General features: G+C 45.4%; 1 protein-coding gene across 4 annotated transcripts in view; it reads left to right on the top strand.

The window, feature by feature from the left end:
- Window positions 1–27510, top strand: part of MAD1L1 (mitotic arrest deficient 1 like 1) — a 346255-nt gene that overhangs the window by 245840 nt on the left and 72905 nt on the right. For all 4 annotated transcript variants that reach the window (XM_015643261.1, XM_015643258.1, XM_015643260.3 and 1 more), the window contains one exon: window positions 9881–10071. In XM_015643261.1, coding sequence (XP_015498747.1) covers window positions 9881–10071 — 191 coding nt within the window. The remainder of the gene's footprint in view (window positions 1–9880; window positions 10072–27510) is intronic.

The raw sequence follows: 27510 nt of genomic DNA, 5'->3' as shown, positions 1-27510 counted from the left end.
CAGAGATGCCCTTTGTTTGTAAGCTGGTGCAGAAATCACCTCATGCAGTTGCTGGAAAGTCAGACTTTTGATGGTAAGAAGTGAGGAATGGATCCATTCATTTGCATATAATTCCAGGCCTTTTGTGTTATCTTTTGTGTAAACCATACAATTTCCATCCCAGTGGGGAATGTGTGCTCATAATACAGAGGGACAGGAACATGGGCTCGCTCTCAGCAGGAATCAGGGTTAAAGACATGTCATCTGCTAAAAAGGAGGAAAACATGGTCTGCAGGAACTACATCAAGAGAAACAGCCATGGAAAATTAATGAATCCAAGTTATTAGACCAGCTCAGGGGAGACCATGTCTCTGAGTAGGCATCAGAAAGAGGGAGGAATCTGTGTCCTTCTAGGGCTGTATTGAGCTGAACTGTCCCTTCCTCTGTCCTGAATCCTAACCAAGACTTACTGCATATTTTTCTTGTAATCTGAGGCTCTGTTTACCAGCCAGATCCACTGCAGCTGTCTGAGGTGGACATCTTTCTCTGTGGCACTGAAATTAAACTCTTAGAAACTCTTTAGTCTGCAGCTGACTAGCATGTTCCCAGTGTAGGTTTCTCAGCTTTTTCATAAAGAGGTGATGCATTTTTGAAAACAAATGGCATAAGTGTCTCTGCTCTTTTGCAATCTAGAGGCAGAGAGGTCCATAAATACTTATTTTAGCTTTTCTGTTCTTCTTCTCTTTCTAGGTAGCCAGAAGGTCTCTCTCAGTAGGCAGTCGGCCCTAATGATGAACTTTACAATTAGAGCCCTAGTGCCCATCTTCCAAAATTTCTAATAAAATTGCATGAATATTTAATACCCAATTATTAAATATTTAAAAATTGAAAACTATACTGGCTTGGAAGTTAGCACGTGATGAATAATTCAGGATCAGGAGAGAAGACTTGGCATTTGGGCTGAGACAGATGTTACCTTTCCTGTCTCCCTGCCCAGAGATGATTTTGGTGTCCTCCAGCCTTGGCATGGTTTGTGGACATTGCTTGGAGACATCAAGCCTTTACCTCTTGGCCCAAAGTACCAGCACAGGGTTAAGGGAAATAACCCTCCCTTGTTCATACTGAGGTCTCAGACTCCTGCAATGGAAATAGAGACTGGAATAACATGATTGAAAGCCTGGTTATCCAGGAGATGGCTCTGTTTCCAAACATCTTTCATGCTCCAGGGAAATAAGTTTGCTTGTCTTTACATCTGTGTCACAGTCCTGCAGTTCTGTTGTTTGAAAGTCCTTTTCCCCCTCTTGCTCTGCTGCTGCTCCACGCTGAACCAGCGCTCCGTTCCAACATGAGCATCTTTAAAGGATTGTTTTCATAAAGTGGACACCAGACAATGAAGTAGAACATGAAAAATATGCCAATAAAAACAGGGCAGAACCTGCTATCCTGTGGGAGGAGGTCTGGGGCACTCAGAAGAGTGCTCAGAGGAAACATCTGATGTGATTCTCGAGCAGAGTGCCTTTGGGTCCTGCTGCAGGAGCACAAAGAGCAGGGAGAAGGGTTTGGGAAAGGTTTGACTAGTTGGCATCGAGAGAGCTTTCATGCCAGGAGCAATACATTTACAGTGCCAATACTTCAAAACACTATTCAGGGGATAAACTGGGGAGGAAAAAAGGACTGAATAGAAGGAGCAAGTGGAGGCTTTTTAGAGCTTAATTTCCTTTGGAACAAAAGCCCTAAAACAAACTCCACAATCTTCTGCCATTAAAAACACAAGAAATGTGGCATGCTGCAGAGCCTTGCCTTTCTCTGTTGCAGGGCCATTGTGTTCTCCCAGCTGGCTGCAGCCTGTGCATTTTCCTGGCTGTGCCCTGCAGGCTGTGCTCAGTGCCCATGGGGCCATTGGCTGACCTTTCTGAGCCACCCCACGGGGCAGGGTACAGTGTCACAAAAACGGAGTTCTGGAGATGGGAATCAGGTTAGAATGACGGTGAGAAGTCTTTATATGGGCAGAAGGGCTTGTTGACAGCCATGCTCCCAGTCAGGGAGTCTGCAGGGTTGAGAGTTTGGTCTGTGCATCCCAAATCAGAACTAAAGGGTACCTGTATGATGCCCTGCGTCTGTCTTGCATCACAGAGTTATTTGATAGGGACTTTAGACATGGGAGGAACCTCGTGAGGCATTTGTTAGTTCTGTATTTTGACTGTCTGCCTGCAAAGCTACAAACTTTGTGTGATGTGAGCACAGCCTTTGTGGTGCAGAGAACAGAGGGAGACAAGAAACTGTATCCTGGACACTACCACTGAGTCAAAATAGCATTTCCATGAGTCTCAGCACCTGAATTTGACTATAAAAAGTTCCATGAGTAAGAGCAGAATGGCTTTGCTCCTGGGAAGGCTTGAAATCATCTCCTGCCAGCGGTGGAAATCTCCCGTTCACAGCTTTGGTGTGAGCATCATCAGCTAATAGACTGTGAAGCACTCTCTAATGCATGATTGAATATTGTCCACCCTGTGCTGTGAATTACTAAAGCTCCTGCAAAAAGTCTTCACTGTGAGAGAGAACAAATCGCTATTTCTGGAGTTGTTTTTCTCATTTGGTTTAATAGCAGATGTTGGGTGCTTTTTCAGAGGTTTAAATGCTTCCAGTGTTTTGGGGTAGTACAGAGAGCAGTGATGTGCCAGTGGAAACAAAATAATGGGCAGAGTGCAGGGGAGGTGATAGGCAGAGGATAAATGAATCTATTAGATGCTTCTGCAGACCACCCTGTCTAATTAACAATGCATATTATATATGTTAATTATATAGTTCTTAGGATTAATCTTTTCATTAGACACTTGAGTGGTTTCAAGGCACTCTTTTTCTTGGAAGCAACTTAGTGGAGAAGTGATTTTCCTTCATCTGACAAGTGGTACAAGTTATGCCCCTGTTTTTTGCTACCTGACTTCCCTGAACTACAGCCCATGAAAAGTCCCACTGACTTTTTTTTTTAACTCCAAAATAGATTACCTGGAAAACATATAGTCTGGAAGACTTATGCCTGAGATTTGCTGGCTAGTTCTAGAAGCAGAAGTACTTTGCTGTAAACTGAAGCGACACAGTGTATTTGTGTTTTTAAGGTGAGGCTGTATTTGCATCCGAAGTTAATGACTTGCTGCAGCTCTGGCTGACATCACTTTGTTCTGAGAAGAGCTGTTGGGCTGTAATTGCCATATGGAAGGGAAATGTGGCTGGCAGAATTTAATCATGGTTTGGGAGGTGGAGGGAGATGTCTTCCTGCTTGGGTCACGATTTATGACCAGTGTGACCACCCTCATTTCCAAACTGTTTTTGCCATGTCATGCTAATAGATGAAGTCCATCTTGGGCAATAAATACTTCTCCTTTGGTTAATTACTCCTGTGTCTGGGGTGTGTGTTGCTGCCCCCACTGAGTTCTGTGTCCTACAAGCAGGCTGCTCACATCATTACAGCCACAGATGTTAGTGGTACCCAGGGTCTCTTCACACACCACCGTGCTGCCTCCACTGAGAACAGCTGTAGGGGTGCCTGAGGAACTGAGCTGAGCTTCCAAAAGCCCAATTGTTTTCTGCCTGCCCCCACTCCAAAACTGCCACCAAGGAGAAGAAGGACAGAGAAAGCTCCAAGCAGTGCCCAGACTGGGATGCCCTGAGAGAGCCTTTTGCTCAGTGGTGGTTCACTAGCCAACTTCAGGTGTGCTTGAGTTTTGCAATTTGGTGTTGTAATCTGGGCCTTAGCAAAAGGGAGAAAAGAAAATCACCCTTTACTTGATCCTGCCCCATGTTCTGTGTGTGTGTAGGTACTGCAAGAGAGAGTTCATGCTTCTCCACGGCTTCCTCTCTTTGGTCCTCAGTGTCCTGCTGCTCTCACCTTGCCCTTCCAGTGTCCTCAGCTGCTTTCTGCAAGTTATCAGAGGATAATTAATTATGGACTTCTTTCCAAGAAGAGGTGCCTTTGTAAAGGTACATGGGTTGTCTGAAATGGGGCTTCAGCCAACCATCTTCAGTGAAGGGAAACATCTGGGAAAGTTGTTTTTTTTTAGTGGAGAGTTCTCGGGCAGTGCAAGAGCTGCAGCTGGTCATGGTGGTGGAGACCTTTATTTGTGCTGTGCTGCCTTTGAAAACTCTCCCCAGAGCTGCTGGAAGGGCAAGCTGGTGGCTGAAAGGGGGCTGGGCAGTGCGTTGGACCATATGGTACATACACGGTTTAAAAATAAACCAATGTTGACTGATCAAATAAATACCACTTAGGTTTCAAATTGAACAGCCAGTGTGGTCTGTTGAATATAAAACTGTTTTTACCTTCAAGAAAAGTTATAATTCATGGCTGTAATGTCACAAATTTCAAGTTTTGCAGAGAGCAGTGTGAGGCTGCCAGACTGTAAGGTCGAGGAGGGGTGGTGTGGGGCTGTGTGGTCCCACTCCCCCAGGGCATAAAACACGCCTATAAAATCTAGCAAAGCGAATTTTATTTCTCAAAAGCAATGGTTGTAAACTTGCCTACATCAGAAAATGTTCAGCTCTTCTCCTATTAGCCTTTATTTAACACGATACAATTTATTTTTATGTTGTGCCCTTCACAGAATATCGCAGAACTCTTTTCAGACTTTGCTGCTCCTCATAAACTGAGGCTGGCAAAGAAAATTTCAGCTCGGGGTTTGAGCAGGGGAATGACTGGGAGGGTCCCAGAGAGAAAGATGGGAAGGACAGACCTGCAGTGGATGGATTAATTCAAAGCAGTTTGGGGTGCAGGGGGGTGATTAAGGGGTGCCACTGCATGGCAGCAGCTCCTGCAGATGGAGGAGAATAAAGGTAATCGTGTCTTGCTGCTTGGAACTGAGGAAAGTGTTTCCTCTTCCCATTGTGGACCTTGTGTGAACAAGGTGGTTCTGGCATCCCTTCTGTAAGCTGGAAAGAAAATTTAAGCCATCTCTTGTTTAAGTGAAGCAGGGTTGGTGACAATGCAGTGCAGAGCACTGTTGGGTGGTGTCTGTCTTGAGGCACCCTGGCAGGGTCAGCAGGGACAGGAATTGATGTGTAAATTCTTTATCCTGTGTGTGTTGGAGTGAGTGACCCCCAAACGTGTCACTGAAGGAAAGTAACCTTTAATGGAGAGTTAGGAAGGACTGCAGGCCTTTCTGAGAGAGAGATATGTTAGCTAGGATTGCAGCTGAATTAATGCAGCTACATAGCTTGTGGCATCTTTGAGGATGGGCAGAACAAATTTGTATTTTCCTGGAAAAGAGTAGTGATACATTGAATTTCATGCCACTTTTGGCATGCTCAGAGTCACATTGTTTCCTCCTCTTTCCCTGAGGAAAAGGCTAAGTGTGAATTTGGTTTTCTTTGGTGTACAGACTGCAATTGTTATTGATTGACCTGGCTGAACTTGGAGCAAGAGCCAGAGCTGTGGTATTTCCAGGCTGCTCTGAACAGTTTCAGATGTAAGGAGTCTCAAAGCAATGGAATAAAAAGCAGTGACATTTCCAATATGAGACCAAAAAAGCCCAACTCATATTTTATTTATTTATCCAAAATAGTTTGAATTATTCATTAAAGTCAGTGTAAGTGTGTGAAAATACAAGGTGTTTCAAGAAGGAGTATCATTAGGAGGAATTAATCACTTGGCAATATTAATTTTCTAACAGATTAATGATTTTTTATTTCAGTGATGATATTTTTTCCACATCAAGCTCTTCAGGACCCGCAACTTTTCGTACATATTCTCAGTCTGAATACAAAGGAGATGGGACAGTATTTCTATATATTTTCCTGTTCCCTCTGTTCTATTTTATTTTATTTTTTTTTAATCAGGCCAGTTGTTACCCCCAGCCAAGGCATGGCCTGCACAACCTCATGCTTATTTTCTCAGTTCTTATTTGTTTCATAAACTTGGAGATGCTTTGGCATCCCTTCTTTGGGATGAAGGGTGTTTTTGGTGTGATTTTCCCCATCCATGGCCTCTGCAACTTCTCTCACTTATGTTGTGCAAGTGGAACAAAGTCAAATGCAGGAACTCCAAGAGGTTCTCTAAATTCAGAGATTCTAGTTTTCAAATGCTGTCTTTTAAAGATGTAATTAAATCTAATTCTCCAAACATTGGGAAAGATCTGAGTGGATGAAGATGTTCAGTTTTCTGTAGGTGGTAGATAAAGGGGTGGACACATCAGTGCTGTCACTGGAGCCCAGCTCTGCCACTGCACCTGAGCCATCATCCCAAAAGGATCTCCCTCTGTTCCATGGCCTCTGTGGCTGTGCCTTAAGCACTGTTCTCAAACAGCTGAGTTGTACTCTGTGCAAGTGATGACTTGTAAATCAGTTTTTCCTGACTGTGCTAGAAATTTGGCGGGAATTAGCGGTATTAGGTGAGGCTTAAGAATTAGCGTTTCCACAGCTTTGAATTCAGATTCAGAGCAAACAATGAGCTGCCTTTTAGCTGAACATCTTCACTTGATGGGGGATATATTAGAAAGATTAATTACTGTCCCCAGATCCATGCACGTGCTGCTGTCCTGCTGGCTGGGTGCAGGGACTCTGTGGTGCCAGGTCTGTACTTGGACAGATCCATGGTGCAGAGAGGCTCTGTAGGCACCCTAAAAATAGACATTCTTTGCCATTTTAGACACCCCAAGGTGGCTGAGATGTTGGCCTGGGCTGGCTGGTATGACACAGAACCTGCAGAACTATGCTGGAAAGGTATGAATGATATCCTAGGACATCTTGAACAGCTTTGTCCCAGCAGTGGGATCCCTTCTGACTTCTCTCAGGTCTCAGTTTACCTCTGAAGTTACTCTTCCATGGATCATGGTGTGCTTTCTTGGTTGTGTCAGCAGATCCCTCAGTGGAAAGCTGGGGAGCAGTCCCAGTGCTGTGCTGTCCTGAGTTAAACCAGGAATAGCCCCGGGTTGAATTGTTCCCAGGGGATAAACACTGCAGGAGGGAGGCACCAGCAGCTGTGGCTGAGCTGCTGAGGACTTCGGCTTAATTGGGCGTAAAGGAAGAGCAATCTCTGTTTTACAGTCAGGGTTCAATGGACCTTTCACTGGGGGCAGCTGCAAATCAGGCGTTCCTATCGTGTCCCTGTGCCTGCTTGGGTTTTATTCCTGTCCCTAAGCTCCAGATTCCCTGTTGGGCAATTGCTGAGGGAGTCAGGAGGGGATGACAAGGCTTTGTCCCACCCCTGGCACATTCAGCTGCATCTCCATTAGCAGTTCCCGAGCTCAGCACCTTGTGCCAGTGGCTGACACAAGACATCTCTGAGGAGCAGATGAGTTTTTCATGCAGATGAATTCCTCCAGCCAGGACACCAACACTGCCGCAGGCTCTGGAAAGAGGGCCAGGAGGAGCAGCAGGGAGGCGACAAGGGCAGCCGGGGGTGAAGGCTCCCTGGTACTTCAGTTGCACTGGAAAGCCCCAGATTTCTTGCATGAAAGAGAGATTGTAGTCAAAGTTTTTCCTTTCTCACCCTGAGGGTAGTGGAGGGAAGCAGTTGCCATCACTCAGTTGCTCTTGCAGAGTCAGAGGGTTGTTTAACTGGGCCAGCACTGTTGGGTGGGGGTGAGGATGCTCCTGGTGGCCCCTGACAGGACCAAGTCCGAGAGACAAAACAGTGGAAAAGGCACTAACTCTTCATGAATAACGAAAGCTGTTCAAGGAGTTAATGAATTAGGGTGCCATCCACCTCCAAGGTTATAAAAGTTGGGAAAGGCAACCTCTGAGATGCAGCAGGAAGAGGCAGATTTACTTTTCCAAGGCTAGGCTGCATTTATTAGGGAAAAAAAATATTGCTATTGGACATGGGCAATATATTAAAGGCAGGGCTGTGTCTGACAGTGACGAAATGTTATTTACCACTGCAGTGTGGTCACTGAATTTTTACTTTCATATATAGGATTTTGTCCTTAACAGTTGCATAGCTGAATGAAAACTGAGAATGTCCAGGTCAGAGCCACCCATTAACCTCCCAATTTCAGAGGATGATTACTTGACTAATTGAAGATCAGTCACAGCTGAGATGATGGGGAAAGGGTTGTAATAATCCAGAGAAGGGTTGAGTCAATCACACATTGATAAGTTGCTGTGAGTGGGAAGGTGGGTGGTCAGAAAAGAGCCTTTTTGAGCTCATGAGAAGGGACTGTGTGTAAGACACAACCCTTTGTGCCATTAAGGGTGGTTTGGACATTCTCTACTTACTTTACATCCCCCTACAACTGGGAGGTTCCCTGTATAGCAGGTTTTTAATGAACCAACTGGTGATACTCCCCATGACTGGTTTGCTCCCTTCATAAAGCAAGGTGCAGCTGGGGGATGCTCAGGGTAAAGGCAATCATTGCTTGTGCATCACCACCAGAAGCTGCTCAGGAAGGTGGATCTGGGTTAGCTGGAGGTAAGGAGCTGGCCAGTGTTAACTCTCCTTGTGTGGATGCTCTCACTCAGAAGTAAAGGGACATGTTGTTCTCTTTAACCATTAAAGAGTTCCTGTCCTTGCCTGGGGATTAAACTGAGTTGGACTAAGGCCAAAGTACTTCTGAGCAGGGGCATCTTCAGTGGCATTTAAGGCATTTTAACTTAACACATTGAATTATCCTTTTGTTCCCCCCACTGTGCCTAACCAAGGCAGTGCAGGAGATGAGAGGTGACTGGCATTCTCCTGGTGTGCCTGCAGCTGCTCAGAGGTGAATGTTGCTGCTGAGTCCATGGCCTTGCAGTTTTCATCCCACATCCTCCCTGCACTGTGCCTGGGAGGCCAATGCAAACACTTCCCAGCAAGTACTCAAGCAAAAAAAAATTTCCAGCTCACTTGGGAAGTGATAATGTTTTAGTATGGGCTCTATAAACCCAGCCAAAAACATTCCTCATATTCCAGCAGTCACCTTGCTGTGAAGTTCCTGCTGTCCTGCTGCTGGACCTGAACTAGCTAAACTAAAGACATTATGGGCTACAAATGCTGCAGTTATGTCTCTGATCACAGCACCAAGCCTTAAACTTCAGAATGATAAAGAGGTATTTGACTGGGGAAGTCTATTTGTTTGCTGTTAGAAAGAGTCTCAGGATTTTTCCTAACCCTGGACTGCAGTGTTGATAAAACAGTCTGACTTGGGAGACATCTCTAGTGTATATTAAAGTAAAGCCAATCTCTGTAATTAATGGGATGATAAATCGAGGTTTAATTACTCAGAAGGCACCTTGGGTGAAAGATTCATGGTAATTGCTGTGTATCCTCTTGAAGGATTCACGGTACTGGCAGCTCCCTTTGTAGCAATAAAACACAGGGTGAGTGGCAGGCAGTCTCCCAGGACCTCTCTGATAGGGACTAGTCCAGTTAAGGTAGTAAATGCAAAGAGGCAGAGGAGCTCTCCAGGCTTTTTATCACAATAAAAGCCCCTTCCCAAAACTTGACTGTGTCAATTTGAGATCAAAGCACCTGCCTCAAATCTTCTCCATTGGAGGAGATTTCCCTTGCAGGCAGCTTCCTCCTGGTGCAACCATAGGGAGGTATTTTGGACCATTTTCCCACTCTATTGCTTTGTGTAGAGGAGCACCCTTCTCTTGGGTTCTGTGTAGAAAACAAGTCGTGTGCATGTGGGGAAACGGATGCTGTAGCTTTGAATTTTTTTAGTATGTTGTTAAAAGACTGGATGAGCAAAAGAAAAATCCATCCTACCAAGACATGTCTGTTTTCCTTACTCCCCAGTTTTTATTATCTTTTGGTCTGCTGGGGCCAGGAGGAGAGGCATCCAGATTGCTTGTTTCTTTACTCTGCCTGCTTAATTCACTTTTTAATTAACCTTTTCAATTCACTCAGTTTGGCTAGCACCATAAATACAGCACAAGGGCTCTGTGCCGGTGACATATAAGAAAGTACCCATTTTCTTCCCTTACCCAGAGCTGAAGAAGCAAGTGGAAAGTGCAGAACTGAAGAACCAGCGCCTGAAAGAAGTTTTCCAGACCAAGATCCAGGAGTTCCGCAAGGTGTGCTACACACTCACGGGGTACCAGATCGACATCACCACGGAGAACCAGTACAGGCTCAGCTCCATCTATGCCGAGCACCAGGGGGACTGCCTGCTTTTCAAGGTAGGTCTGTGCACCCCTGGCTGCACCTGCTTCTTTGGGTTCATGGTTTTCAGCGTGTCAGGGTGTATTTGCTCTTTCTCGGTGATTAGACTGGAAAATCACTGCCCCCTGCTACGTGGCAGAGTGTTCCTCGTGAGGGAAGTAAAGATCCTTTCTTCTGTTAAAAGGTAGGAGGTTTGACATCTGGTCTCCCACTTCTATATCAAAGTCTGGAGTAAAGAGAAGAGACTATATATGCATAAAACCTCAGGCATCTGGCCTGGCACTTCACCTTTTTATATTATCAGTTATATGCCGCAGTAATAAAACCTTATGTAACCATCAAGGCTCATCATTACTTCACTATGACATATATGTCCCTATGTCTTTTTACCATCCTCTAGCTTGTCTGCGTGTCATCATCTTGTCTTTATGTAAATTGGAATCCCTTTTGAGCAGCAACTCATCCTGGTGTGTGTGAAGTGCCATTTATGTGAGCGGCACAGACAAGGAGCAATAACAGTCTGTCTTCTGTCTGTCAGGTGCTGTTACTGGTCTGGCTGGGTGGGCTGTGAGGCTGTACCATGACAGAGGGGTTGTTTTTCTGCTGTGTTGCCTTCCAGATGAAGCTGGAAGCATTAGATGCATTAGAGAGCTGAGGTGTGGCATTAGAAGTCACCAAGATGTTAAGTCCTGTCTTTATTTAGGTTGGTTCAACTGCCAGCAGCCCAAGTTTACAGGTCAGTAGGAAAACTTTCTTCTCTGTGGCAAACACAACAGCACTTAAAATTATACCTGCCTCCCACTGATCCTCCCTAGGGCAAATCTCCTTTATGAAGGGGTTTGGAGGTGTTCAGTACAGGAGGGAACTCTGTAGCAGAAAGTGGGGAAGTTCTGTTTCTGCACACCTACAGCTGTGTGCCACGTGTGGATGGCTGCAAGATTCTTTCTCTGTATAACAGGACAAATATTTTCCCATTCTGCAATTTTAGTGCCTCAGGAAAGAAAATAAAACAAATAAAACCCAACAAGTAAAGCAAGTGAGGGTATGTATAAGACAGCACCTAGTAAAACTTTAGTAAAACTAAGAAAATATCCCCAAAACAGTCATATTGCTTGGCCTTAGGAGAGTTCTGGTTGACCTGGGGCACAGGGCAGTAAGAAAAGACAGCCCTGTGCCCAGGGAAGGGAATAATTCTGTTGGATTTAAGGTGCTGCTATAGAATCCTGAAAACAGTTCTCTGTTGAGATGGTGCAGTGCTGCTCTAACACCTCCAGAGACCTGTGCTCACACCTGTAGTGTTAAACATTTAATGAATGAAACTTGAGCAGACTCCTGGAGGGGTCTGTTGGATGCCATGGCTGGACAGTACAAGTTGCAGCTTTTTCTTTACCACAGGAGAGATGGCACGCTTGGAGAAAGTTAAGAAAATGTGAGAAAATTCTGTGTTGGCCACATGCATGAGAAATGGCAGCTCAGGAACTTGTCTTTAGTAGAAGGAAACTCTCCTTGGTGAAATGGCAATATAAATAATTTATATGCAGGAGAGGGGATACAAAAGTACAGATTTCTCTCTCTGCACATTTCTTAGAGCCAGGGGTAGGTCATTTATTGATTCTTGGAATTCCTCAGCCTCTCTTATCTCACCACCTCTCTCTGGACAAGAGGAGCAGATTTGCTAATTACAACATGAACAAGAAAATTTCAGACTCTTTCTCCCTGTTCAATAAATTGCACACAATTCCCACCGACTGCAGCTTTGAATAGTAGTAGAATATAAACAACAAATTATTTCCTTGCTGAGTCCAGGCAGCTGGTTCTCATGTATGTATGAAGGCTTGAATCCTGACTACAGCTTCTAGCAGGGTTGTGTGTTTATGCTGTGGAATTTCTGAGCCATAGCAGACTGTGGGTGTTTGTGTGCATTTCATTAACCCAGAGAGGTCACAAAGCATGGATGCTATTTGTATTTATTCTATTCGAGCAGTTTATGGAACAGGGTCTATATAATTAAACCAGAGAAGTCCCTTGGCACTTTACAAGCTTCTGTAGTTCAGCTGTAAACTTTAAAAGCATATTTCAGTAGCACTGCTGGTGGCATTTAATTTTAAGTGAGGGATGCAATAGGAGCTCCTGTAATGTAACCCCTTCAAAGCTAAATGAAGATGAAAGATGTGCTTGGTTTTCCTGGCCAAGGTGTGCTGTTACTATAGTGGAGCTTATTATCTACCTGCTGTATGTGTCCAGGCAGTTTGCATTAATTGGGATTACAGCTCCTGTGAAAGGGTTAATCACAGTGCTGTGCTGGGAATGTCAATGACTGCATCTATAAATGAGCACTGAATTCCAATGAAACCATACCAGTATTTATTTGTGATCCCTATTGGTGCAACAGATGAGCTCATCAGCTTGAAGGATGTCCCAGTGATTTTCAGCCCCTCTGTGAGTGCGTGGGCAGAAAGGCACATCTCAGCCTTCAGGGCTTGCCCCGCTTTGTTTGCTCCTTTTTATTGTTTCAATTAAATGCTGTGGCAAGGCTGTTACAGATTCCTCACCAGGAGTTTAGATTCTGATGATTTTTTTTGTGGGCTGTAATGCATTGTAGCTCCTGGGGCACTTGACAGTTTCGTATTCCATTCCTGTTGCTGCTCCATTAGACGTGTCCAGCCGTGGCACAGACTTTGTGCTCTGTGTGATGCTTCAGTGGTGTGCCTAGACCAGCCCACTCATCAGATATCCAGGAGCTGCCTCCACTCCCTTTGTAACAAGCCATTAAAAATACCTGTTCAAACAAACAAACATTGCTGGGGAGCCTCTGGATCAGCTTGTCCAGCTCGGAATGAGGAGGTGGCAGATCAGGCTGTCACTCCTGGCCAGGTGTACATGGTGCTGTTTATCCTTGGCTCTGGCTTTGTCCTGGATGGGAGTAAGGAAATGAGGCCTTTAGAAAGGCAATGACAATTGTTTCAGACGAAGAAAGTCCTTCAGTAAACAGAAAGACTGGTCAAATTTGAAGAGGAGATGATTTGGAGACACTTGTACAAATGAACAAACAGTGGAAAGAAATTAAATCGAAGGCTTTTTTCTTTCTGTGTGCCCAAGGACATAGTCCCAGCCAAAGCATTTGAAGTCAATCAATTTAAAAGAAAAAGAGTAGAAATCCTTTTATTTGATAGACCCTTTGACTTCAAGGAACTACTAAGAGCAGGAGGCCACTGCATTTTCTGAAATGTTAAGATATCTTTGTGGACAAATAATAATATTTAGTATTACATTAAATATGTACATTTACCTTAAGTAGGGACATTCAGAGGTCTCTGCTTGGAGGTGTAAAGGCAGCTCCTTACCATAGAGGTTAGGAAGAGACATTCCCCTTCATGCTGCTTGTTTTTTGGCTTGGGTATACAAATGATTTTGCTGCTTCTGTACTTGGCAACATTCAAGTCCATCCTCTGGAAATGGGAATAAAGACTTGAGTGAAGAAGAGGGAGCAATCAGTTCTTGATTATTCTCAGTGCTTCAGGTAAACTGTTTCCAGTGTTGCAGTGTGAATGTGGGGCTGGTCACTTAGAAGAGATCCTGGGCTAAGCAGGTCATCAGTCTGATCCTGTGAAATTGCCAATGTTTGCAACCTTTCTGGTGTCGATTCCTCTGCTTAGAAAGGAGTGCTCAGATTTCCTGATAATTCATACCTAAATTATTTGGGTCTAAATTGATTGGGAAGGAAGTTAAACCAGACAAACTCTTTCCAGTGTCACAGTGGTGTTATGTGTCTGAGCTCATAAATAATCCTGGCCACAAGGCTGCCTTTAGACAGATATTTTCTATATCCTCAGTGCTTAGTCTTGTAGAGCACAGAATTTTCTCTGATTCCAGGTCTCACCCATGTTGTTGTTTTCTGTCAAAATTATCAAATGAAAACCCAAATACCAGCAGTAGCTCATTGAAGAGCATCCCCAGGTTGATAAGCTGTATTCCTTGAGAGAGAGTACCCTAGATAACAGACAGCAAACAAAACAGAAGCATCTTGACATAGCTTGAGAATGTGGCCTGCTCCAGGGCTGGCACTTCTTGCTGCAAAATAAAACCTTTATTGGTGTCCTGTTGGATTGGTAATACAGCCAAAAAATGAAGTAAAATTAGCAGCTTTTCTACAACCTGATGAATTAAAAAGCTGTGCAAAGCTGGTGTGCCCACGCTGTCTTTGCACACCTCTTTAAGGAGTTAAATGCAGAATTAGTTTGCAGATCTGTAAGGGGAACTGTGACTACCAAACTTCAGGGCCACCTGAAAAGTGAACAATTGCTTCTGATGTAGATCACTGTGAGTGCAGAGGCTGAGCATAAGGGTGTAAAAAGGATATGGGATACTTCTTCCCATTGAATGGAAGAAGGGTGTGGTGGAAGGACAGACACGACCTTGAACTGTCCAGTCCTCCTTGCCCCATGGCTTGGGCACCTCACTGTCCTCTTCTGTATTGACCAGGAGTGCAAAACACAGCAGGGCAGCAGTGTGCACAAGATGCAAGAGTTTAATTCTCTTTTTTTCAGCAGGGAAGTGAGGCTGGTTTGGACAAGAAAGAACTTGGAGGCTGTTTTTTAAACACAAAGTGATGTTGACAAACTGCTTGCTGAAAGGGGGAGGCAAAACTCATGTGGATTAAACGTGCAGAGAGAATCTGGTCTGCTGAGATTCCAGCACAGTCTGAGTGCCAGTCTGGCCAGGGAATGCTGGTAAATGATGTACAGCTCAGAAAAAGCAGGATGCTTAATGCAGGGATTACTTTTATTCTCCTGAGTGCTCTTGTTTCATCTTGAAGCTGACAGCACTGTTGAGAGCTGTGGTTCTTGAGTCCACATTCCTGGCATACCTGCAGGTTCAGTTATTCCTCCTCAAACCTCGCAGAGTGGCTTGGAGAAGCCTGTTCTAGCTGTTTGTTTCTTTTTGTATCTCTATCTTCTCCCCTCCTCTTCACCTTTGATGAGTCTGGAGGGGAGAAGGAAATGACAATTTGGATGGAGAGCTATTCTTCCAGCAGCCGCCTCGCACACTTGCACACACAATCAAAACTAACAATGGGCCTCATCGGTGGAGCAGGCCAGGCAGCAAGAGACTGATTAGGGACTGTAGGCCTCTCTTAACTCCTCATTCTTGCTAATTGCAAGTTATTTAATTTTCATGTTTTGTTTTCAATTTGCTGGTGTGGTTGTTGGAGGCTTGATTTCAGCTCAGCCCCGGGGGCGCCGGCCGGCGCTGTGCGAGCGTGGTGCCTTCCTGCTGGATGATTGCTGGGATTCCTGGAAGGGTCAGCAAGCACCCATCCTGGGCTGCACTAATCAGCAGCCTCTAAAAGGAGCTGCTGAGCAATCTATGGTGTTACAGCATCAAATCCTGTGTTTAAACTTCCCACACGTAATTTTCTTTCAGATATCGTAGCAGAATGTTTTGTGTTAGGACCTAACTTTAATTCTTGCTACTATCTTCCAATTGCTCTTCTTCATGCTTTTTTTTCTTCCTTACACAGTTTCTCTCTTACTGCATATGCTTCCCTGAACAACTGCCTATTCCCTAGTGCACATTAGGGCTTTTTCTTCTTTTGTTTTTAATGAAGCCAGTCATCTCAAGTTCACTGGAAAAATCTAACAGAAGGTTTTCCTTTTGACTGCAGAATTTCTGAGCAAAGGCCTGAAGAGGCTGGGCTGAAGCCTTCTTCTAACTGAGCAAAGGGAATGTGCTTTGTCTGCCTCTCTTCCTCACCTGTACAAGGTGGATGATGCTCCTGCCAGTGTCTCTGGGCTGTTTGAGAATAAATGGATGGTGCTGGTGGGGAGCACAGAGCACCTTTGGGCTGGGGAATTCCCTCCCCTGTTACCTGCCAGGCTGGCTCAGTAGCCATTTCCAGTCTGCTGGCAACACTTGCTCCCCTTCCTGCCATGCCTGTGAGTCTGCCAAGGTAGACCCAGGCACAGAGGTAATTAGTATTGATGATATTGGGGCATTATTCCAGTGACAGAGTCTTTCCTGACTAGCAGGAGAATGGGATGGGTGAGGCTTTCTGAGAGCTCAGAGGTTTGTCTTGCTCATGGGTGCATCCTCTCTGTTGGAGTGACTGATGTGTTACCTGGTGAGGCAGATACAAAACCTGTCCCTTCACAGAAGCAGGCCTGCTTTGGGACAGGAAACACGAGGCTGGCTCTCAGATGCCATCTGAGCTTCAGGCTGTGTCTCTGCAATTCAATTTGTTTTGCAGTCAGCAGCTGCTGACCACCAAGTTGCTTTTGCACTTTCCCTTCCTTTTGCTCCTTCATTCCCCAAGGACACAGCAGTGCCACTGCAGCATTCCCAGGTTTCCCTCCCCACAGAACCCTCCTTGTGCTGGCATGAGCTCTGCCTTGCTCTCTGCACTTCCTTTGGCAAAGGAGGAGGCTGCTGAGCAAAGGCAGCTTTCGAGTTATCCACACAAATTCTTCACCTGACTTCAGCCCCCATCACTGTCAGAACTGCTGATAGCCTCATCCAGGCTGTGACAGGCATCAGCCATCCCAGCTGAAAAGGATCTCACCATCTTTCCTGGGCTTCTGGTGGCCTTGGCAGGATTAGATTTACAGTTGGACTCAATGATCTTAAAGGTCTTTTCCAACTTAAATGATTCTGCAATAACAATAAGTAAGAAAATTACTGGAATGCACCTATTTTTTAATAAGTTTGCAATTTATCTCCCTTCAAATCCCCTTCATTGAAACGTCTCCTATTTAATGAAACAGGAGTGACAGCCTGTGCTTTCTGGGGTGAGTCACGTGCACCATCAACGAGCACAGGTCACTGATGAGAATTTAATTAAACCAAAGTATCCAGGCTGGATGTGCACATCCAGGATGGCTGTGGCAACGTGTGTGGCTCTGGAAGGACATGGGGTGGACACGGGGCAGGTCATGCCTGTGCCCCAACCAGGAGCCTGTGACTCCATCCTTGTGTCATGGGGCAGAGCCCTGCCCAGCACAGAGGAGGCAGAGCAGGTCCTGGCTGCCTTACCTGCTCTAATAAAACCCTCTCCCTCTTCTCTCCCCACCACCATGTCCCCAGCACCCTCGTGACTGCAGTTTGCTGAAGAAGAGTCGTTCTTGTGGCTGGCTGTGCCCGGTGTCCCTGTGGGAGGTCTCGGGAGAGGAGGATGTCTGTGTCTGCCTGCTGCTGTGTTTGAACAGCTTACAAAGGACTGTGTGGGCTGGCAGGAATGTGTTTACGCAATGGGAGATGAAGACAGTGTTAAAAAAGGGGATAAAGCAGAGGGAACATAAGCAAAACCCCTCCTGGATTCCTGTTCCCATCTCTGCCACTAAATCGCCACGTGGCTCTAGGTCAGTCAACCTCCTGGTTTTGTCTGTCCCTCTCACCTGGATATTACAATTTGTGGACTCACAGGGGTTTGAGAAGCTGTTCAAAATGTCCTGTGTTGGGGAAGCTGCATGTGGATGGCTTGGAGATGTAACCAGGGCAGACAGCTTTTTCTTGCACAGCAATGAATGCAGGAAATTGTCCCTCAGGCACGTGGTGCATCCTGAGGGGCCTGGGGCACCACAGGTGCTCTTTTCCTTTTCTGTGGGTGCCCACCACCTCCAGCTGGCATTAGATACCTTCCAAAATGTTTATTTATTTATTTAATCGAGTCTCTGGTAGTTTGAAAAGATGTTCTACTTAGAGGTTGTGTGATCAGCACTCTTTATGGGGAAGGCAGTGCCTTGGAGCCTGGGCGATGGGGGAATACCAAGCCTCGCTGCAGCACACATGAAACGGGTGTTTTGCAAAGCAGCTTTTGATGCACGCTTGTTACTGTCCCTGGCTGCTCTCTTGTGATTCTGCAGAACATGCAGAGCCGTGTCAGCAAGCCACAACTCGCTGGTCGCTGGCATATGGTTCTGTTCAAAGCTGCACATGAAAAGGAGCAGAAATTGCGGGAGGATTTTATCCTCTTGTGGGGGAAAAGCCTGGAGTTTCTGCTACCCTGCATCTCAGCCGTCTTCCCTGGCTGCTCCACAGTTTCTGCTGTTGTCCTTGGACACGAGGATGGGACAGGTCAGTTCCTGTGCCTTGGGTATGTTCTGTACCTCTGTGCAGGTGTTGCTCCAAGGCAGCACGTTCAGCCAGAGCAAGACTGTCACAGCATCGTCTTCTGTGCCATCCCTGTGTGACACATGGTGTCAGGGACTTCAGCAATCCCTGGGGACCTTTCCTCCACTTGTGATTCCCCATGAACACCCCAAAGCCTCTCTTCAGCAGGCTGTGAGGGCTGGTTGGTGTTGCAGAGGACATGCAGTGACAGCCTTGCCCAGGGAATTCAAGATGGCTTTTGCACCACTCCTTCACCTTTTCCCTGTGTGTTCCAGGAGCAGGTTTGTGAGAAGACCTCTAGGAAAAACAGCTCTGAGGTGCAGCTGGTAAGATCCAGCAAAGCACCCAGCAGCATGTGAGTGTCCAGGTCATGGCAGCACAGCTCAGCCTGCACAAAGGCACCAGTGGGAGTGGGTGGCAGTCTCTGCTTCTCTTCTGTCTTGAGTAAGCAGCATGTTGTTTAAATACAAATATAATTAGGGCTTATCTCTTCTTTTGGGAGTTGCAGCTACTACCTGTGCTTGGCTGGGGCAGAAGATGTTCTGACCTTCAGGGAGGGAAGACGATGTTGGTTTGTGTGCATAAAAATTGTTCACAAGTATGGAAACACGGCAAAAGATTCCCATGCTGGTGTGGCCCTGGAATATCTATTGCCTCCATCTGAAAGTGTGTCTGGACTAATAAAGGTCTTCTCCTTTATTTGTTGTGAATATAAATGCCTGTGTTGTGCCTTTGTGTAGCATTTCAGTTGGAAGAGTTCAGCCCAAATTCAGTTTGGGTGATGAGGTGGTTGGCTCTTTGTCACCACGTTTGGCAGGTGAGGGGGAAGGATGGAGTGAGGGACTAGTGAGAAGCAGGGAATGGGGTGTCATGGTCACAGGTCCCCTTTGGCAGCCAAAGGGATGTCACACTCATCAGGAGTGAGACAGGAGCCAGCATCTCACAGCCATACAATTCCTCTGTCATCCTTGTATTTCTTCCACACTTCACAGCCTAAAAGCTCAATTCTTACATGGTTCTTAACCATGAAGTTGGCACAGCATAAACCAGTTAATGTGCTTTCTCTCAAACTGGCTTGCCAGCTTAAGATAAGAGCTTTGTAGGCAGCTCTCCTTCATGGGATCCCAGTCTGGACTGTGCTTGGGTTTTCCCCAAGACCCTCACCTAAACTGAGGTATTTATTTTTATGAAACCACTTGTAGAAAAGCAAAAATAAGAACTACTGTGAGTGTACCTTCTACTTTGCTCTGAGACATCCTACCACTGTTTGGGGGCAGTTACTGCTGGAGAGGGTTGGAAGCACATCAGGCATGGAGTTGTGGCACTTCCTGAGAGTTTGATGCACTTTACAGCATTGGAGAGTCTTCAGCATGATGTGCCACGTGGGCTCTCCAGGTCACAACACGTCCCATCAGTGCTGCAGTGTCAATCCATTAATATTGCTGTGTCCATGGAGCAGTGACAGAATGCAGCAGTGACCTGAAAATCCTCCTGGAGAGCTTTGTGCAAGGACTGACTGCTGGGATTCTGGTGGGTTTCTACCTGACACTATAGAGCAATAGTGCTTGCAGCTCAGCTCTTTACCTTCTGTATACTTCAGGAATTAATACTTCACATGGATGCAGCTCTAATAATTTAATATTAAGGATAATATTAAGGATTTGATAATGTATCAGCTGCCTTCATTCACATTCATGGAAATGGTAGAAAAACATCTCCTGTTCTCACATTTGCTTCAAATAGGCAAGTCCCTGAACCATTGTAACTCCACACAAAAACCATTCCTGCTGCCCCATGTGAGAGTTAGTGCTATGAGCAGGTAACTTAGAGCTGGTTTAGGCTTTTGGATCTAATGTCTTTTCTATTTTGCCAATTGCATGAGAATGTCCTTTGAGGAAGAAGTTCTGAAAAGTATTTTATATCAAATCTTTCTTATAAGGATTTGTAGCTAAATCACATCGTGGGGGAAGCAGGGAATTTGAGAGCTGAGGATGACCTCCAGCTTTGGTAGCTCCCAAGATTATCTTTTGATGGCATCTTTTGCTTCCAGAAGAAAACAAACCAGTCTGCCTGTATCTTGGAGGGAATATATCAAACTGAGGCTTGAAAATTTTAATTTCTCCCTAATCTGTTTCAGCTAAAGCAGGTAGCTGATAACAGCAGCTCCATCTCAGCTGTGTTCTGGGGAGCTGCCATAAATTTAAACCTTTAAGCGAAGGGTTTGTCTGTCTTAATGGAAGGCTCTGGGGAGTGTTCCATGTGCTGGCTGTCACTTTGCATTTCCAGGATGTATCCAACCCTGGAGAGGGAGCTGTCTGCAGATGATTTTTCTCTGAAGTCGAGAGTGGAGAGCAGCACAAGGTGGGGTTTATAATTGTGTCGGTGCCTTTGGTGACTGCCACGTGTGGCTATGATGAATCTGCAGCAAGGCTTGCCATCAGCTGTCAGTTTGCTGGTCCCCGTGCAGCCTCCTGTGTGGTGGGTGTTGAAAAGGCCCAGCTGACAGTTTCAGGGAAGCCCAGAGGTTCTGGACACACGTGTAAACAGCTGTCTCTTGCTGTGCTGCTCAGGGGGTGTCAGACATCTGTGCATGTCTCTGTCAGGCAGGAATCTCACCACATTGTCCTGGAGAAGCACAGGAGTTGTCCTTGGCTTTTTGGCAGTCACTGCAGCCTAAAGTTGTTTTTTTTTTCATATAATTCCATTAGAGTGATGACAGTTTCAAGTTGGAACAGAAAAAGACCTGATGAAAGGACCACTCTGTAAGCAGGGAAGATAGACAGAGTGGAAGCAGTAACTAGCAAGGTAATAGACGGTGATGGATCTATAATCTCTGAGGCTGCTGTGTGCAGTAAATTCCTAAATAGTGTCCTTTCAGCCCTAACCTATTTATTTGCAAAGTGCTAAATTTAATTTTCCTTAGTCTGCAGGAAAGCAGCATCCCAGGAATAAACCTTTAGCCCAGCCAAGAAGCTGTGCCAAAGTGCTTGTTCCAGCATTTCCATTTCCTCCTCGCTCTGCGCAGAGCGTCGGGGCTGTGCCCCCAGAGCATCGACGCTCGAGTTGGGATGGATCCTGCTCAGGAGCCTCTTCAGAAGGGAAAATTTAATAGCTGCAGGTTCAGTAAAACCACCTGGACTCTTAAGAGCAAGATGAATGAACCTGTCCTGAGGTGGGAAGGCTGGCACATGAAAGCCTGTGAGGGAGCTCATCCTGCATGTCCTGACACTCTGTCTGCCCTGTAGATACAGGGCCGAGTGCTAAAGGCTCAGCTCAGAATAACTTCAAGAGTTGAACAGCACAAAAAAGCCCACATATTCAGAAACCTCCACAAAGCTGCATCTTGAGGAAGAAAAGCAGCGAGTTTTCCAAGCAGCCAATGCTCTGCGCATTCACCCGGCAAAGTTTCAGCAAATGTGGTGAAAAATAGGTTTCTGTGCATTGCTTTTTGTTCCTGGTAGGGCTGTGCAGGTGATACACACAGCATGTGTTTTTCTGGAGCTACCAAAGACGTTTGGTTCTCCCCCCAAAATTCACAATTCAGCAGAGTTATAGAAACTTTGATAAAATATTCCAGGAGCAGCTGCACAGCGTCTGAATCCAGGAGTTGGCTTTGAGTCAGCGCTGTGTTCCTTCAGTTCTCATGACCCCAGTGAAGTGCAATGTGGGCTGTCACTAATCCTGTTGCTTCAGAGAAAATCAGATCTCAGCTTCACAGCTTTGCTACTTTCCTGCCCGTGGAGGATTTTGGCAGAGCTTCCCCCTCCTCTTTGTCCATTTCTTTTCCCCATGGTGGCAGCACAAGCAGTGCTGCTTTGGCTGGTGGGGAATGTCCTGCCAGTGCTGCCCTGAGATTGCACCATATTCCCAAGGTGTTGCTTCCCAAGGACTCTGTTCACTTCAGCTGTCTTTATTCCACTGAGTAAAAATCCAAGGAAGCCTTGAAGCAAAATGCCATTGAAAAGGCAAGGGGGGGGTTTTGTGTATATTTGTTCTATTTTGCTATTTTTTAGCACCTTAGGAATGAAACTGGAATGTGTAAGTTTAAATCCAGTCCTTCCCTGTCCTTCTGTAGTCTCAGTCTGGAGAAGGTTCTGAGCTACTTGGCTCCCTGTGCTGCTCAGAGCTCTGACATCCCTCTCACATTTATTTTAAAATAAATAAAAATAACAGTGCTGGGAGCTGAGGGTGGAGAATTATGCAGGTCTTTTGCCCACTTTTTGCTTTGACATGGAGCTGGTGGGAAGGGTAGCTCTGCTGCAGGCTGGGAAAGGACCTTCCATGAGCTGATACTGAATTTGCTGTGGGAGTTTCTGTTTTTCTGGAATGAGGTGGAATTGCCATCCAGGGGTGGGTGCTGTGTCACCTGCCCTTTCCTCACCAGTTAACAGGCTCCTGGAGTCTTGCTCTTTCTGCTGATGGCGTGGGTACAGATGAGAAAATAGATATTTTTTGTGAGTCGAGATGATGTCTTTCTCTGAGAACCTTTCTCTACTATTCTTTCTTTTTAAGCACAGTGTCACAGAAAATTTCACTAGCCACACTGAAAATCTCTGAGCCTGAAATCAGCCTGTCAGTGAGTGATAGATGTACAGCATTGATTAATATTTACATTCTTTGGAGATCTTCCCTTATCCAAGGGGTCATGTGGAAAGCCATGGGTACTTGAGCTTTGGAAGAACCTGGGGAAGAACTCTCTGCAGTGAATACAGAATTGGTAGATGATGAAATGGCTTCTCCAAAAAACCAGAACTTAATCAACTCAAAACCACATTTTCCTACCATATTTCCCCCCTTGAGCCAGGTCTACAGGGAAGCTTCTCATGCAGAGGGTAAGTGGGCAGCACCCCAAAGGCCTTCAGACTGCAAAGGGGCATCTCCAGCTTGCCTGAGCTGCTTTCATTACTCAGAGACTGAAATTTTAATCATTGAATTAATTTTTCAGAAACCAAAGTGCAAATCTGTACCCCCAGTGGCATCAATAATGAATGCAGGGAAGAGAGACATTAGGAAAAAGAAGGGATAGGAAATTTGGGGTTGAGAAAGGAATGATTTTGGGGGATTATTAATTTGAGGAGATAATGTATGGGTTGTATTTCTTTCTCCCTGGGCCTTTCTCCTTTCTTGCCCATGCTGTGTCCAACAGAGTCTGCTTCATTTCTCTCCAAAGCATTTTTCCAGTATTTTTCCTTCCTGCTTCTCTTTCACCTGGATTTTCTTTCCTGGGGTAGATTGCCAAGTTTGCACACACAGGGTCCCACTCCTCATCTCCAGGGCAGCCCCTGAAGCTTTGGGGGGCTCTGGTCACGTCATGATGAGAGAAGGAGCTGGGGCTCACCTGCTCCTCACGTTTAAAGAAGACAAAGTCTGAACTACAGCCAAGATGCCAGAGCTTTCTGCTTCGCTTTTGGCTCCTTCCTTCCTTCCTCTCTCAAAGAGCACATGGGATTTTTTTCCCCTCGTAATTAAAAGTATTATATACCAGAAGATTAATTAGAAATGAAAGTGATTTTTTTTTCCCCTCCCTTTTTCTGCCAGTGGAAAAGGCCTGTGCCAGGCAACTGCCAGAGGGAGCTGGGATTTCTCCCTTTAATGGATTCCAGGCAATTTGCCTCTGGACAGCTATCTTATAAATAATGAATGTTTGCACAGATTCTCCCAATTCTCTGTCAGTGCAGGTGGTCTTCGCTTCCACCATCCCAAACAGCTCTGGAAACCACAGGGTGCTCCCAGCCTTGGTTACCACACCAAAGGGGCAATTCCTCACAATTCCCCTCCCTCCTCCTTGCAGGCATCACAAAGACCCCCTATGGTTATGGATTTGTATCTTTATTTATCTGAAACCCCATTGAGCCATCACACCCACGCTCTGCCATTCCTCCTCCGTCACAGCAAAACCTCCAGCAGTGGATGGACACAACTTCTCCTCGTGGTCTGGTGGGCTGACATTCCCAAAAGCCTGTAGGAATGCTGCCAGCAGACAGGATTCCAGCCCAGGTGCACATTGCACGATTGCAGGGCATTTTCAAAGCCTTTGTGCTCCCTTTCCAAGGCTCTCACAGTAAAAGGATGATTCTTTGAATTGTTGTAGTAATCTTTAGAAATGAGGATTTGGTTCAATGGCTGTCCACAGAGACTGGCCTAGAGGAGAAATCCTCTCCCAGAGGGAAAGCTATTCTTGAGTTAAAAGCACCCGAGAGTGTTTTATGCAGAGCAGGGGCTTTAAAGTGGCCCTGGTGGTGCAGGGATGAATTCCAGCCCCGAGCAGGACAACACAGCCTGAGGGTTTCTGTTCATACAGTGCCACCTGCCCTGTTTATTTCCTTTCCATTCAAATGGAGGTAGTGACTGCAGGCAGAGGAAGGTGAAGGTCCCCAGCTGCAGAGAGCTCCTGTGGTCAGCAGCCACCTGCTTCAGAGCAAGGCTGGGGATTGCTCCAAGAACCTTTTCTGTGGCTCTAAATACAGCAGCTAATGACACCTTCCTCTCAGCGGGAAGAAAACAGAATTACTAAACTTGCAATTTGGCACAGTGGGAGTGTGAGTTTGTCCTGCCAGTTTCTTGTTGCTATATATTTCCAAGACTTTTTATTTTTATTTTTTTTGTATTATGTTTTTTTTTCTTCTCTGAGGCAGGTGGAATCTACATCAAGGGGTTCACTTTAAGGACTCAAATTATGAGTATGGAAGGCACAGCCCCAAAAGGAAAAGCCTGATGGCTGCTTATAAGTCATCCAGCATAAAAAGGAGAATGTGCATGTTGCCTGGGAAATGCCACATGTCTTGGCCTTATGAGTAATGTGTAGTGATGTCCCATTAGGAGCCACATTCCCAGTTTGGTGTTGAAGGAGGGATATATATTTCCATATCATTTAAATCATTTTGACTTATGATTTAGATTTGTGCTCGGCAGGCTGCACAGAGGTTCCAGGAGAACACTGCTTGAGATGGCTTTGGGGGCAAAAGAAAGAAGACAACTGCAGGCAAGGTTAGGAATAAGTGAACATTTCCAGTTGAGCAAGTTTTACGGTCATGCACTGTGGTAATTGAAGGTTTGCTGTTAAATGCTACAAATCTGTGCTGGAGAAGAAAACCTGGCCCCAGTTTGAGATTGCTGCAGTGTGAGGTGGGGAAGCTCTTAGGGCAAGAGGTGCTGTGTGTAAAGAAATTCAGGGAGCAATAATGATAGGTTAGCAAGGCTCAGTTCTTTTGGGAGTTTTGTAGAGAAGCCCATCATCTCCAGGGGCTGTGGAGGTTCATCCTGAAGGTGCATGAAAATCCAGATTAATTTCTCCACCAGTTTCTGGAATGGACCTGTCGAGCTGAGCTTGTCCTGGTGCTGTTTGGGGATTGTGGGGTGAAACAATTGAATACTGTGGAGGTAAAACTCTGCTTTTCTAGTTCCTCTTCGACACTTCTGCATGCTTTTTGCCAAGTCTGTTTGAGCTGGGGGACAGACAACAATCACCAGCTCAGACTGAGTGAGAAGTGCTCAAAGCTTATTTCTGCAGCCAGCCCTGGAGCACTTGGAGGAAGCCTGATTTCTGGAGCAGGGACTTGCTTTAATGTTCTTATCAACTGTTTTGCAGTCTTTGTTAAAGGAGGTCAAGGCTCATTCCCCTGGGTGGGGACTTCTTGAGCACAGTACTTATTATTAGGGCAGTACCATATCTTGTAATTAGGGATGTAATTCCCATCTCTGTAGAGAGCCAGCCTGTAGCCTGGGTACCATTTAAGAGTTTCATGAGATGAATTAAGAGAGGATGGACTGAGCAATACAATGAATTTCAGCAGAGATCACTCGCCTGAAGTCCTGCAGGTGTTTCAGACGAGATATGAAAAGTAAACACCTCCCCTCATCTTCCTTCCCTTTCTATTTTATAGTAGGCAAGGAGAATGGCATTGTTTTGGGGCCATGCAGTAGTGACCTGACAACTTGCAGCCTGGTTGTTTGAAAGGTTACATCATTCCCTAGTCCCTGCTGGAGCAGCTGGAAGAACCTCTATTTCTTTTTCTGTCTGGCACTAAAGAATTTTACCTGCAAAGGACCTGTGTCTTAGAAAATTGCTGTTGCAGTACATCTGAAGAGTCAGATTTGGCAGGCTTTAAAGTATGATGTAAGAGATTCTTACTTAATTTAGCATTTTGTTAACTTGCCTTTTTTTTCCTCCTTACCTACATGGATAGCAGCACTTGTGTTGTTCTGCAGGGAGTTCTACAGTTTATATACCTTGTATAAAATAATTTACATAAGTGCAGAATAAATCAATCAAACTTGGAGGAAAAAAAAAGGAAAGCAATCAACTTTGGGCTTGAAATAAGGAGTAGGTGAAAGGCTGAAAGAAAAGAAGGACAAAGAAGATTAATTGTGAAGAAAAATAGAAACAAAATTGTGTGCAGCAGTAAGACAGAAAAAGCCAGGGAAGGCCAGACATACAAGTTAATGCAATGTATTTTCCCCTGCAATTATATTCATTTGATGTAGATTTGTGCCAGGCACTTTACAGCAGTGTTAATGAGATGAAGGAAGAGCTGATATCCACAGCAGTTTCAAAGATAGGACTTGAAGCTGTTCTCAGTGGGCATGGCTATATTTAGCATCACTGGATACAGGATGCCATTACAGTCTTACACGAAGGCTTCTGATGGAAGATCTCAAAGCACATTGCATCAGTTCCTATACAGTATTTCCCAAATTCTATTTCCCAAAATGTTGAGAGCTGCAGTTGCCAGTTGTTGCTGTGTCTGTGTTCATATTTTTGTACAGCAGGTGCCAACATGGAATTTCAGTCAGATGTCCACTAATGATTCTTGTCTTGCCGTCTTTGTGGAATTCTTGTTCTTCAGCTGACTTCAGGAAAGGCTTTTACTACCATGAGGTTATGTTCAGATGTGAGGATCTCCACAGTGTCTCAGGGGAAGGAAACACTAATTCATCTCTGGAATGAAGCGTGGTTCCTCTGCAAATTTTCATTTGCCTTCCTTGCTTTCACACATCATCCTCCAGAGGGATGAGAGCTCGATGCCCTCAGCCCCCCCCATAATCCTGTTAATAACCTCACTCTAATGATGCACAGAGTGCTGAGGAGTCATGTACTGCACTTGAGATTTTTCTGCAGTGCAACTTGCACCCTTCATCCTGAAAAACAACAGTGCAGATTTTACTGGGAAAAGGGAAAAGAAGAGGATATTCCCAGGGCTAAGCAAAAATTTACCTTCCCTTATGTATGGTTCAAAAAGGTGTAAAGCTCCTGTGCTCACAGACAGTTATGTTAGCAACAGGTAGGAAAAATGCTCTGGAATTATTCACACAGGCTCCTGGCAGGAGCTCAGAGTTCTGTGCGTTATCCA

This window comes from Parus major, chromosome 14, assembly GCF_001522545.3.
Source record: "Parus major isolate Abel chromosome 14, Parus_major1.1, whole genome shotgun sequence".
NCBI classification, from domain to species: Eukaryota; Metazoa; Chordata; class Aves; order Passeriformes; family Paridae; genus Parus; species Parus major.
Note: the sequence above shows the minus strand (reverse complement) of the source record. Positions and strands in the feature narration are given on the sequence as shown.